Source organism: Lytechinus pictus, chromosome 5, assembly GCF_037042905.1.
Source record: "Lytechinus pictus isolate F3 Inbred chromosome 5, Lp3.0, whole genome shotgun sequence".
Classification (NCBI taxonomy): domain Eukaryota; kingdom Metazoa; phylum Echinodermata; class Echinoidea; order Temnopleuroida; family Toxopneustidae; genus Lytechinus; species Lytechinus pictus.
In genome coordinates, this window is record NC_087249.1 from 13359401 (window position 1) to 13372573 (window position 13173).

The window sequence follows — 13173 nt, forward strand, 5'->3', positions numbered from 1 at the left end:
ATTATTATACATCTCTAATGCCTCTTATCTTTCTCTCTTTATTTCTATCACAATTTCTCTTCAATCAATAAAATTTAAAGGAGAATGAAACCCTTGAAATCAGCTGAATTCATATCCAAAAGAAAATCAAAGAAACATATTGTTGAAAGTTTGAGGAAGATTGAATGAATAATAAGAAAGTTATGAGCATTTGAATATTGAGATCACTAATGCCATGTTGATCCTCCCATTGGCAATGCGACCAAGATCTGTGATGTCACACACGTACAACTCCCTCATTTCTTTAGTACTTATTTCACTTTATATTCTCACTTTTATAGAGTCTATCACAAGGTGAGGTGTTCTCTTTATGAGAGGATAAGTACAGAGGTTTCACAACATTATATCATTGATGAATCGTTTGTCATATGATTAGAATGAGCAAAAAGAGATGTTTTGGGGTATATTTTCAGTGTCCAAAAGGGGAGAGTTGTTCATCTGTGACATCATAGATCTTGGTCGCATTGCCAATGGGAGGATCTCCATAGCATTAGTGATCTCGACATTCAAATGCTCATAACTCTTCTATTGCTTGTCCTATCTTACTAAAAACTTTTGTTGATCTTATTCTTTGATTTTTCTGCTTTCACAAAAGCTAAGTTGCTCCAAGAGTTTCATTCTCCTTTAATGACTGGATTTCTTGGTAATACCTCAAGTTTTGTCTCCAATTGTAGCTTTTCTTTCTGCAAGATGGCAATTTCTTTCTCCAGCTCCAAGATATGATTGTCTTTCTTAGGCTCGTTCACTTGTAGTTTCTGTTCATCATAAAGATTGAAGAAAATAATTGGTAAAAGTTTTCGAATGAACTGTTAATATTTTCTCTATAATAGGTTGTCATTAACATTACAATGAGGCCAATAATAATTAGGTAAGTTCCATTAAGACTGATTATTTAATATTTTTGTCTATATAATAATTATTTTTCATGACTCAAACTTGTTGCTTGTCTTTTCCTCGTAATTGGAAACCACTTGTATATAATGCTATTATTTTGTTATTGAATATTAATTTTGTCTTAATACTTAAAAGAAAATATGATCCCAAAGATTTTTCATCATATTGAAATAATTTCATGCATGTTCTTTTTCATATTTGTAGTTTTATTTACGTCTGAATTTGTAAAATATTTACTTTAAGATTCAATATTTTGGAATTATACCAATGTTTGATGAATGAAATCAGTATTTCTGAAATACCTTCAACTCTTCAAGTGCGCCATCTTTCTGAACTTTCATATCACCAAGTTCCAGTTTGAGAGACAGAACTTCAGTGTTTGCCTGAAATTCAGCTGTTCGCAGGCTCTGGAAAATAAAATGCAACAACATGCTGATATTGAAAAGGTAGGAATTAATTCAGTCAGACTCTGAAATAAATCATGTGGATATCAATTTCATGTAAAGGGGAAGAAAAAAGTGAAACAGAAGAATCCCAAAGATAAACATTATTTTTACCTCAAGTTGTGATTCCAGTTCCTTCTTTTGCTGTTTCCAGTCGGCAACGTCGTCTACCTTAGCATTGTCTAATGCCTGAGAGAAATATCAGATAGGGAAAACAATTCAATTCCAATTTATGGGTCAATTTAGGTTAGTACTTCTCCAATGAACATAATAATAGCAGTGTATAATTGGTTTTGTGTTTAATTTACCAAATATTCTGTGAAACGTTGTTAGTTGCCCCAGATAGATAGGCCTACATGGTGTACCGTGAAGCCTACTACACTATTACGCTGAATAACTTATGAGTTTCACAATTTTAAAATTCATATTTTTATCAGTCTCTCCTGATTCCTTGTTCTATTTTTTTTTGGGAAAATGATTTGTTATAAATTGTGTCAAGATTGTTGAAATGTGAGGTATACCTTGATCTGTAGATTAAGGAACTGGTTAAGTTGTTTTGTGTCATCCAGCTCTGTTTGAAGGTTAGAAACAATCTCTCCGGCTTCCTCGTAGCGCTGAAGCAAACCCTTGAAAATGAAATGAATTGAGCATACAAAATACAACCTTGATAATTATGTACTGCGTTTAGATTTGATTAGATTATTTTACTAATCATCAAACATCATTCTACAAGAAAAGGAAATATAACAAATCATTCATGACATTTAAAAAAAATGTATCAAGACAAATTGTATAAAAAATATGGTGATTATCTTAGACAATCACCATATTTCTAGAATCTATACCTTTGACTCTTTAAGGATATTATTCCCTTAATTAGCTTTGAGAGTTCACCATTTCTTGTTTTGTAAGAATCTATACTAACCTCGATTTCAAGTGCTTTCCTGTCGTTGCCAATTTGAAGATCACGGATCTTGTGTTCCAGATCGCTGACAAGGATGGTAGCTGACTTGAGATTTTCTTGGGATTGCTATCATTGAGAAATAAAATATCATCAATCATGTTAATGAAATAAAACTGATGGAGTCTTATTTGGTTAGCAGTTTTTTGTTGCGGTAAATATTGTAATAACTTATAAAAATATAACTGTATTACCTCCAGGTCAAGGGTCAGATAGTTGTTTCTTTTCTTGAGATCGTCCATTCCGTTCTCGAGTTCGACGATGCGATTGGAGCTCGTCTTTTCAAGATCTTGGACATTCTGACAAAAGAAAAAAAAAGTTTATAAAAGTTTTCTTTGATGATTACATTAAAAGTTTCAAATTCACATGCAAATCAAATTCGATTTTATTTTCAACTGAGCATAAATTATGATACTAATTAATGTCATACATTTATAATTGCACTCAATGATATAAATGATAAACAACATATAAAGAGAGGTACATAACACAGAATATTTTTTGTAGACGAGTTATAAGACATAACTTAAATATGTATGAAGAGTCTGAGGAAATGGGGGATTCGCTACAAAGCATTGCTTGTTTAATGTGAACTCTCCCCCTCCCCTCTAAACAAATTGATATATACATAAATAGATAAAATAAATGAAATAGATTTAGATCTATTTATTTCTATTCAACAAATAAACAAAATATAATCGAAGTAATAGTTCATATTCAAAACAATATAGACAGTTCAATGACATTTCATAACAAATATAGAAGATAAATTAACTGAAAAGCAATGGTTAAATAAAAGGCAAGTCCCTAAACGTAGTTTCAATACTAATTAACAATTCCATGAAAGTTATATACAATAATGTAGACGGAGACGTGCTAAAGCAAGTAATCTCCAAAATAATCAAAATAAAGCGAATAAGCGACTACAGAAATAAAAGAAAGTGATTTGAATAATAACAATTTATAATAATAATGATAAATTCAAAGTATAAAATAATGATAAGGAGAAAAAAAAGATAGATAAGTAAATCAGAGAGAGAGATAGTTTTTACCATATGATCATAATAATATCACCCACTTTACATCATCATGTGTATTATGTCTGCTTTAGGAAACAACCTATCTCTCTCTCCTTCTCTCTCTTTGAATGAGAAATATGTATACCTTGATCTCCTTCTTGACCTTGACCATGTCATTGAGATTGATGACGTCATTCTTCATTGATGTGAAGGTGTCTTTCATCTCTTTGACTATGGTTGAGAGGTTTGAGTTGGATGTGTCCACGTCCATCGCTCCAGCAAGATCCTAATCCCGAAACAAATAATTTTTTCTTCAATGACGACTTTTAAAAACATGATTTTCTTTTAGTCCTAGTCCTAATGGTTTGATTCATTATTCGCGTTTGCCGTTTAATTGTTTTTCATTACTTTAAAACTGCTTAATGATCTGAAGATTCTGTAATCTTTTTATATTTTTATTTATTTATCCATCTTTCTATCTATCTATCTTTCCCCATTATATTTACCGCTTAAGAAACAGTATTTGACGTTGCATGATATTTTTTTCTTTCTTTCCTTCTTATTCCAGAGAATATTTCATAACATGAACATAACACTAACGAATCAAATTATTTGAACAATTATTTCAAAAACATTCTTTTACATACATTCTTTTTACATGTTTTCTACATAACAAACATATTTCATAAATGAAAGATATTATACAAATTAAAATCTATTTCAAATCTCTCTTACCAAAATAGACCCTCTAAGATTGTCTTTGGAGTCTTCGGTTGAAAGAGTGTGGCCATTCTCTTTCAGTTCCTAAAAAGTAACACAAAAGGTAAATAAAAACTCTAAGTGTAATAAAATACTGATTACATAATGAATTCTCGCTAAGGTGGAAACATACACATTTAAAAATTGTTTTGAAGATCATTGTAAGAAATTTTTATTTTTTTCATTTTACCTGGATTTTATTCTGAAGCTTTTTGATGACGTGGCGCTGTCTGCTCCATGTTGAGCTAAAGTACTTAGCAAGACCGTCTGGAGCGTGGTGACCGGATACTCCAGCGATATCTTTGCAAGTCTTTAAGAGGACTTCGGTCCCCTTTAAATAAATAAAGAAGACAATTCCAGTGTTACTTTCGAATTGTATGAGAATTCGATAAAAATAACTACTTCAATTGCATCTATCCTGAGTGTAAGATAAACAACATACATCAAAATATTTATTTATATATCATTCATTTATTATTTATTGATTCATTTATTTATTCATTTATTTATTTATTTGTTTATTCATTTATTTATTTATTTATTTATTTATTCATTTATTTATTTATTTATTTATGTATTTTTTTTCAACTGATTTTGTTTTTAAAATGTATGATATGAATAACTTTACATCTACCTAAATCATTTACTTCTGCATTCCAAAGCATGTTTGATCCATCTTTTAATGTGATTTACCCCCAAAACTATTTCTAGATATTTTAAAATTTCCCAAATTAATTTTATGAGCTAGTAGTTCTTACCTTAAGCTGTTCTGTCATCCGCTTGATCTTGTTGTCTGTACTTGACATATTTAGTCTTAGTTTACAGACCGTATCTGCCGGGGTGGTTGAAGGCTCAAGATCAAATGATTCTTGAAGGAATTTCAGCAGTAGTGTCACGTCCTGTTGGAGGTAAGTATTGTGATATTGATTTTATACCAGTAAAATATTTTTCTCTGATGTGATTTCAGATTCGGCATCAGCTGCGAAATGATCATCATCCTCATCACCACCACCACCACCATCATCATTATTACCATTATCATCATCATCTCATCATTACCATCATCATCATAATCATCATTATCATCATTATCAGTATCATCATTATCATCATCATTATCATCATTATCATCATCATCATTATCATCATCATCATCATCATCACCTTCATCATCAGTATCATCATCATTATCATCATCATCAGTATCATCTTTTTCCTCTTCTTTTTCTTCTTCTTCTTCATCATCCACATCATCATCCCAATCCCCATCATCATTTACATCATCACCATCATTATTACCACCACTTCATCATCATAAGCATAAATCATCATCATCACCATCACTCATTTACATTATGACTGCCAATCTTTTGCAATGTTTTATTTATATCTGTTCGGGTATTTTCTTATATTGATTCATTCAAGATTTGAAGACTTTATTTTCTCTTTTCCAAAATTGCAACAACAACAATAAGCAAAAACTTTGAAAAGGAATTCACTTACTTCGCCACGGATTTTCTTTGATTTGAAAGAATCCGCAGGTCGTGCACTCAGCTGTCCCTTCATATTGGGTAGGTTGGCATCACCCATCTTCCTCACTCTACTTCGTAGAGGAGGAAGGGTTTTCTTCTGTTTTTCTGCGACACTCATTCTGTAAAGCAGTGAAGTTCGAAATAAGAGAAGATCATTCAGATTAGTGTTCATTAGTTAGAGAAATAAATTAACTATGTACAGAAAAAGCAGATAACTAAAGTAATTTTCCTGTAAACTCTACAACATTGTTATAAAAAAGGCATTGCCTGTGTAGCATTTTCATCTTTAGCAGCAGAGGCTTAATACTCATTAGCTTATCGATTATAATAAACACCACGACCACCATCATCATTATCATCTTCGTCGTCATCATCATCATAATCAGTGTAGCCTTAAATAAAAATCATCAAAATCGAATCTGAAGAATGCAGACAAGATCAACACACACAAAATTTGATCTTTAAGTGAGGAAAAAAAAATCATAATTATCTGGAATATATGAAATCGTCACACGTCCAACAATAATTCCTTTTCACAATAATCGTAGAGCTAACGTTAGAATACCTTGAATATTTTCTTAGTTAACATTTACATTACTTATGAATAATTAAAAAAGGGAGAATGAAAAATGAAAGTAGGTGTCGTTAAAAACTTTCTTATAATTCTGCATGTTAACGAATATGGCAAATAAACTTGCAGGCCTACATCTTCAAATGAAAAGTTTAGAAACTATGTTTATTAAATTTTACATTACCTGCAATGTCACAATGCTTTCCGTACAATGATTAAATAAAATCAACGTTCAAAACGTTAATGTTTCGTTCAGTTTCGAAGATTCGATAAGGTGCTAGCTAAACGTGCTCGCTAGTATGCTGCATATATCGTTGTGACGATTGGTTACCAAGCAGAATATGAACACAAGTAAAAGTTGCGTCTTTATCGTGACGCAACAATAACTTTGGTCAAATGAGAACGTCTGTGCCTTAAGCGCATGCGTATCGATGTGCCAGTCACGTAGCAAAAAACTTTTGTCCAATTAGATCGTCGTGCTCCTCGCGAAGTATTACGTCACAATGGTGAGTGCTCGGATTTTTAAAGGAGAATGAAACTCTTGGAGCAAGTTAGCTTTTGTGAAAGCAGAAAAATCAAAGAATAAGATCAACAAAACTTTGAGTAAAATAGGACTAGCAATAAAAGAGTTATGAGCATTTGAATGTCGAGATCACTAATGCTATGGAGATCCTCCCATTGGCAATGCGATTAAGATCTGTGATGTCACACACGTACAACTCTCCCATTTGGACACTGAAAATATACCCCAAAACATCTCTTTTTGCTCATTCTAATCATATGACAAACGATTCATCAATGATATAATGTTGTGAAACCTCTGTACTTGTCATCTCATAAAGAGAACACCACCTTGTGATAGACTCTAGCTATAAAAGTGAGAATATAAGTGAAATAAGTACTAAAGTAATGAGGGAGTTGTACGTGTGTGATATCACAGATCTTGGTCGCATTGCCGTTGGGAGGATCTACATGGCACTAGTGATCTCAATATTCGAATGCTCATAACTTTCTTATTATTCATTCAATCTTCCTCAAACTTTCAACAATATGTTTCTTTGATTTTTCTCTTTGATATGGATTCAGCTGGTTTCAAGGGTTTCATTCTCCTTTAAGTTTCAATGCCCTCGCTACGAGTACGACTGAGCAGTCCCGTAACGTAACATACCCATTACCTCATGATTAAGTAAATAACTGACTTTCGTAGGGGTACTAATCAGGGGCATCGTCTTAGGGAAAAGAAGACAACAGCGCCATCCCTTTGGTTTTTTTAAACAGTGACCCCCCCCCCCCTCCCCCTTGAGAGGGGAAATGAGGAACAAAATGGATTAAAAAAACATTAAAAAGAAGTATAAAAAGAAGCGTCTGTGTTTTATTGCTCTGTAAACACCTTATAATTCACGTCACCATTGTCATCATCGTCACTATCACAATCGGCATCATTGCCAGCATCATCATCATTATTAAAATCATCATACATTCTTCAATTAATAATATCATCATGATCTGACAGTGGGATCGAATATGAAGAAAACAGCATAGGCATACTTCTTCAATCTTAGAGGATGAACAGGATGAAAGAAAAAAAAATTCACTTTACCTGCAATGTCACAATGCAATCCGTACAATGATTAACTAAAATCAACGTTCAAAACGTCAATGTTTCGTTAAGTTTCGAAGTTTCGATAAGGTGCTAGCTAAACGTGTTCGCTAGTACTAGTATGCTGCATAATATCATTGTAAAGATTGGTTGTCAAGCCAAATATTATATGAACACATGGAAAAGTTGCGTCTTTATTGTGACGCAACAATAACTTTGATAAGATAAGAGCGCATAACAGTGCGCGCATGCGTATTAAAGCAAGAGGAGCCAGGCTTTATCACGCACATTCACGTCACGTAGCAACAAACTTTTGACCAATAAGAACGCCGTGCTCCTCGCGATGTATTGCGTCACCGTAATGATGTAGGTTTATCTTATCATCCATCCAGTGCCCTATATACACTGGGCAGACCCACAACGCACCCATAATCTCATAATTAAGTTCATGGGTGTCGATTTCTGAGGAGGGGGGGGGGGATGGGGGATATATCCCCCAATATTTCAGGTGGGGTAATGACTGTGTTATCAAACATATTTGTGATGAATCATATGACAATGACAAGTATGATCATGATGACTAGGAAGGAGTGAGCACATGAGGATCATGATGGTATATTGATTTTTCTATTCGGAAATTTCTTATGTTTAGTATATAGCATGGGCAGAAATCTCTCCCCAAAGGCAGGGGGACCAGGGGAGAACCCAGGATTTTCGCCCAACATAAATTTGACAAGCAAAAAAAAATTTTATCCAGGATGAAATAGAATAAAATATTCATGTTTGTATGAAAGGAGAATAACCCTGAAAACAATCAAGAGTCCTCAAATGGCTCAAATAGTCTATTAAAATAAATAGCTCGAGTTTCGCGCTCGTAATATTGATCCAGAACAAGTATGTAGTACCTAGTCTTGAAGAAATAAAGCTAACATATACTTAAAACCCCTAACTTTAGGACTACTCCCATACTCTTCCCTGCTTGGGTACAGATAAGAAAGAGAGAGAGAGAAAAGAAATAAAAGGAAAAGAAAGAGAGTGAAATGTCATATTTTTTTTTATTACATGTCAAAATCTATGACAGAATAATATTTTTGTACTTCTAAGGTCACAAATCTTTGTCGGCCCCCTAAAAAAAAGACTCATTACGCCACTGACCCCCCCCCCCCCCCAAAAAAAAAATCAAACAAACATGAACGCCGATCGACACATATGATTAAGTCAGTAATTTAACTAACTTTAGTATAAAGGGTAGTAATCTGGGGCGATGTCATAGGGGTTCCCTGTGAAGCTTAAACGTGTGGGGAAAAATCCCCCCCCAAAAAAAAAAAAGGAGAGGTTGAGAAAGAAAAAGGATAATGTAATATAAAATGGTGTGCGTTGATTTGTTACTCTAATGTAATGTAGAGAAAATATACGTTGCGTTGAGGACGTTGTATCAAGGGTAGTAAATTTGTAAAGGCCATTTTATTTGAGCTCAATGAGCCTTTCTTTTCCACAGCTGCTTGAAATACTTTTGGGAAATTGTAAAGTTGGGAGGAGACCCAGCTTTCCAGTAGATTTCTTGGGATTGTATCTTTAGACTTTGTGAAGCACACATATTACAATCTGAGGTAGTCGCCATCTTTGCTGCCATCTTGGTTTAATTTTGAATTTCGACTTTCAACCGTACACGCAGCCTCTTTTTACTGGTACTGAAATAAAGCTTTTAGAAGCTTGTATGAGGTCAGATTTAAACAGAATCTATATGTTGTTTTATGACTGTATCTTAGAAGCCATCAGTAAGTTAAAAATAATTGGATTTCTTCTGATTTTTATTCAGAGAACAACAAAACAAAATTTTTGAAGAACTTCAAAGATCATTTAATTTGTTGATGTATTTTTTATGCACCTTATAGAGTACATATGCATTTGTGAAGATTATAAGCATCATAAAAAGTGCATTTTTGCAAGTTTATGTGAAAGTTCATTCAAACTTCGTGAATAGTATTCTTAATGTGATTGAACCCGTGAGTGAATAGAAATTTACACAAGTTCTATTAATCATTCTATGACATGAAAGATAAAAATAATTTCTAGTTGATGTTATATATCGAAGAGAGATTCGTGATTTTGTCTTTAATTTCAGATGGTTCCAAGATCGGGATAAATTCCACGATCGGGACATTTTTCAAGGTCAAGTCTTTAAAAAGGAGAATGTCTTTTCTTCGGCCGACAATAGGGCCTACAAAGCGCTGACATTGATGGAGGTTTTCGGCTAAGGCATTTCCAGGCAGATAAGTTGATATCATTGAGAGATAGCCGAAGACTTCTTAAAATTTGAACTTTTCCAAATATCAGAAACTCTTATTTGAGATCAGAGATACAGACAGTAATTATGACGATGACTGAACGATTGATTGGTAACAAGAAATGATAATTCGAATCCGGATCTTTGTTATACGATTGACATAATAGATACTCCGATCTAAGAAAAATGTCTGTATTCTTTAATCAACACAACACTCTAATGTAACTACTACAATCTGGAGGAAAAACTCACAAAATGAAAATTGTGAATCATACCGACAGCATTTCATCACAAACATACAATAAATTTCACAAATCATACAGCTAGTATCCAAGAAATATACAATAATTTTATTAGCAACATTGTCGAAGCTTCTGATAAAACTATGCTCAAATCAAAGGACTTTAATCCGACACCACAGTGAAACAAAGTATCAAAGGAAGAAACAGCAAAGAAAAAAATAGACTCGATCCTCATTGTAAAGTGTAAAATCACATAACGCAATCGAATCAAAATAAAGGAAGGCAAGGACTAAGATTAAACTGTAGGAAATGGCAAAAAACATGGATTAAATACCACAACTCACTAAATACATTAGATTTACCAACCATGGTGATGTGTAGAAAAAAGTTAGAAAGGGAAGGCAAACCAATCTGTTCAAATTTAATTGACCCACATAATAACGATTATGTGATTACATATCCTACTTATAAGGCTTATATTATCATTTTCAATTAATTGATGATGGAGTTACTCCCAACGATAAGAAAAAGAAACATTTAGAAACTAATATCATACATATTAAAGAAACATCTAGATATTGGACGCCAAACTTAATAAGGCAGAACTTGCAGTTGCTATTAACAACATGAACAATACCACCCCGGCAAAGACGGTCTAAAATCATAATGATTCAAAATTTATATATGGGAGTGTGGTAAAGATATATATTATTAGAGAATTGTCTTGTATAATTCAATGTGGGATAAAGATATATTTCCATACCAATTGTATGAAATCCTGCAAATATCTATCCTTTCAACCCTTTCAACCCTTTCATCCCTGCTTTTTGTAGGCCCATCTCACTTTCAAATATTATGTGCAAAATAATGGGGGGGAAATATTTAGAAATATTTATATGTTTTGAGGTTTTATTCAATTCAATTTGATCAGTTCTTATCAGGCCGGGTTAAAAAAAAACGATGTACGAAAGAACAATTAAATAAGATTAGAAACAGATATACATATAAATGGAATCCAAAAACAAAAAATACAACTGCAGTCTTTTAATACCTACAAAGGGCTTACGATCGCATGTGGAAGAAGGTTCTTCTTTTTAAACTATACAAACTCGGTTTACGAGCCAGAGTTCTCCAATGTAGACTAGAGCCCTTTTTACGAGTTTATGGAGTTAAAACCTGTACTCCAAAAAAAATATATTTTAAAAGAGGGAAATCATCAGGAAAGTAACAGCCCAATATGTTCAATGCCATAGTAAACGGCATTCGATTTAAAAGACACTGGCATTAGTGTATCTCTATTAGCTGATGAATATGGTATTTAAAAAAAACATAAAATTATATATAATAAAATAGAGCTAAAGATTATTTCAAAATGATGCTTTTTATGGAGCCTTCGCTTATCCCCTCTACCATGTCTTCGTCTTTGGTCATCCTAGTTACTCATGGAAATAATAAAGTTAAATTATATCAAAATAAAACAATATGAGGAATACCAATTGTTGGTGTCTGATTAGACCAAAATCTAACACTTCTCAAAATATGTTCCCTTTTTCTTGCCGCGTGCCTAAATGTCCTTGGCTGCGACAATGACAAATTATCGATTTATAAGTCTAATATAATACTATAATATGTTTGTGTATGACAAAAGAGTTATGTATATAATTATGTAACCTGTTCATACACTGTTTTGTCTGAAAATTTTGTACATGTTATTATGAAGAATTTTTTAAATAAAGAACCCTGTTGAAGGGGTATGAATAAAAAAAAAATACCGAGAAATATTTTCAGCACTCAGTAAATACTTTGAATTATAGATTACGTCTGTAAGTTGTATGATTCGGCATCAAGCAAATTAAAGAACTATAAAAAGAAATTACAGTATAAATGTTTAAAATACGACATTATGAGGAAAAACTGGGATTGTGGATATTTTTGAGGTGGTAGTCCTAAAGTTTCAGCCTGAAACTTCAGGTATCTCAAGTTTATTCTAACATAAAAAGCCCAAGTAGATAACGAGAGCTCGAAGCGCATCTTCAATTTTTTCATTTCAAACATTAAGAAAATTGAAAATTTTAAGCAGTTTTTGGTATTCGTGAAGAAGATAAGGATTATACATGTATGTAACTAAACAATAAATGCAATCGCGAAGGGTGAGCTGATTTTTTTTTTAAATATGCTGACATGAAAAGGCCCTAGCTATTATCAGTGGTGTTTGTGCTCACTACTAAAAAAAATCTGAAAGAAAAGCTGAAGAGTGTTGTAAAAGTCTGAAATAGAAAGAGCTCCAATACTTTTTGTACAGAGGAAAGTCAAAACCAGCCATAAATAAGCTGAAAATCAAATAAACAAAAATCTGAAATCAGCTAAAAATCTGAACTCTCACATCCCTGTATTTTAAGGGCCAGAGTACCCTCGTCCCCCAGCTACGGGCCTGAACTCCCCCATTTGGACACTGAAAATATACTCCCAAGCAGGGGCGGCGATCTTGGGGGTCGGGGAGTACAGTGTCCCCCCCCCCCCTCCCCCACACTTTTCGAAGCACTAAAGGAAGGGAAATGCCCTTTTCACCTGAGGAGTGGGGAGGAACCGTTTAAGGTGTTAACAATTGCCCTTTCTCGTATGAGTGGCGACTCTTACCAAAACTGCCCCCTCTCGAACGCGTTCTGTGCCCCTTTCACCTGAGAAGGGCCCGTTATATGTATGGGCAAGTGTCCCCTTACCTTCTTGTGACCTTTCTCGAAATTCAGTGCCCCTTTTTACCCAAGAGAATTGCCCCTCACAAACGTGGTCTGTGCCCCTTTCATACCTGAGAAGGACCCGTTTCTA

The 13173-nt window shown here is 33.5% G+C and overlaps 1 protein-coding gene across 1 annotated transcript; it reads right to left on the reverse strand.

Moving 5' to 3' along the window:
• Window positions 1–653: 653 nt before the first annotated feature.
• LOC129260492 (myosin-6-like) lies at window positions 654–5765 on the reverse strand. The gene is made up of 11 exons (XM_064099338.1): window positions 5619–5765; window positions 4874–5014; window positions 4306–4446; window positions 4092–4160; window positions 3502–3642; window positions 2532–2636; window positions 2302–2406; window positions 1898–2002; window positions 1491–1565; window positions 1236–1340; window positions 654–794 (listed from the first exon to the last, which is right to left on the reverse strand). The coding sequence occupies exons 1-11, from the start codon at window positions 5763–5765 to the stop codon at window positions 654–656; spliced, it is 1275 nt and encodes a 424-aa protein (XP_063955408.1).
• Window positions 5766–13173: the final 7408 nt, after the last annotated feature.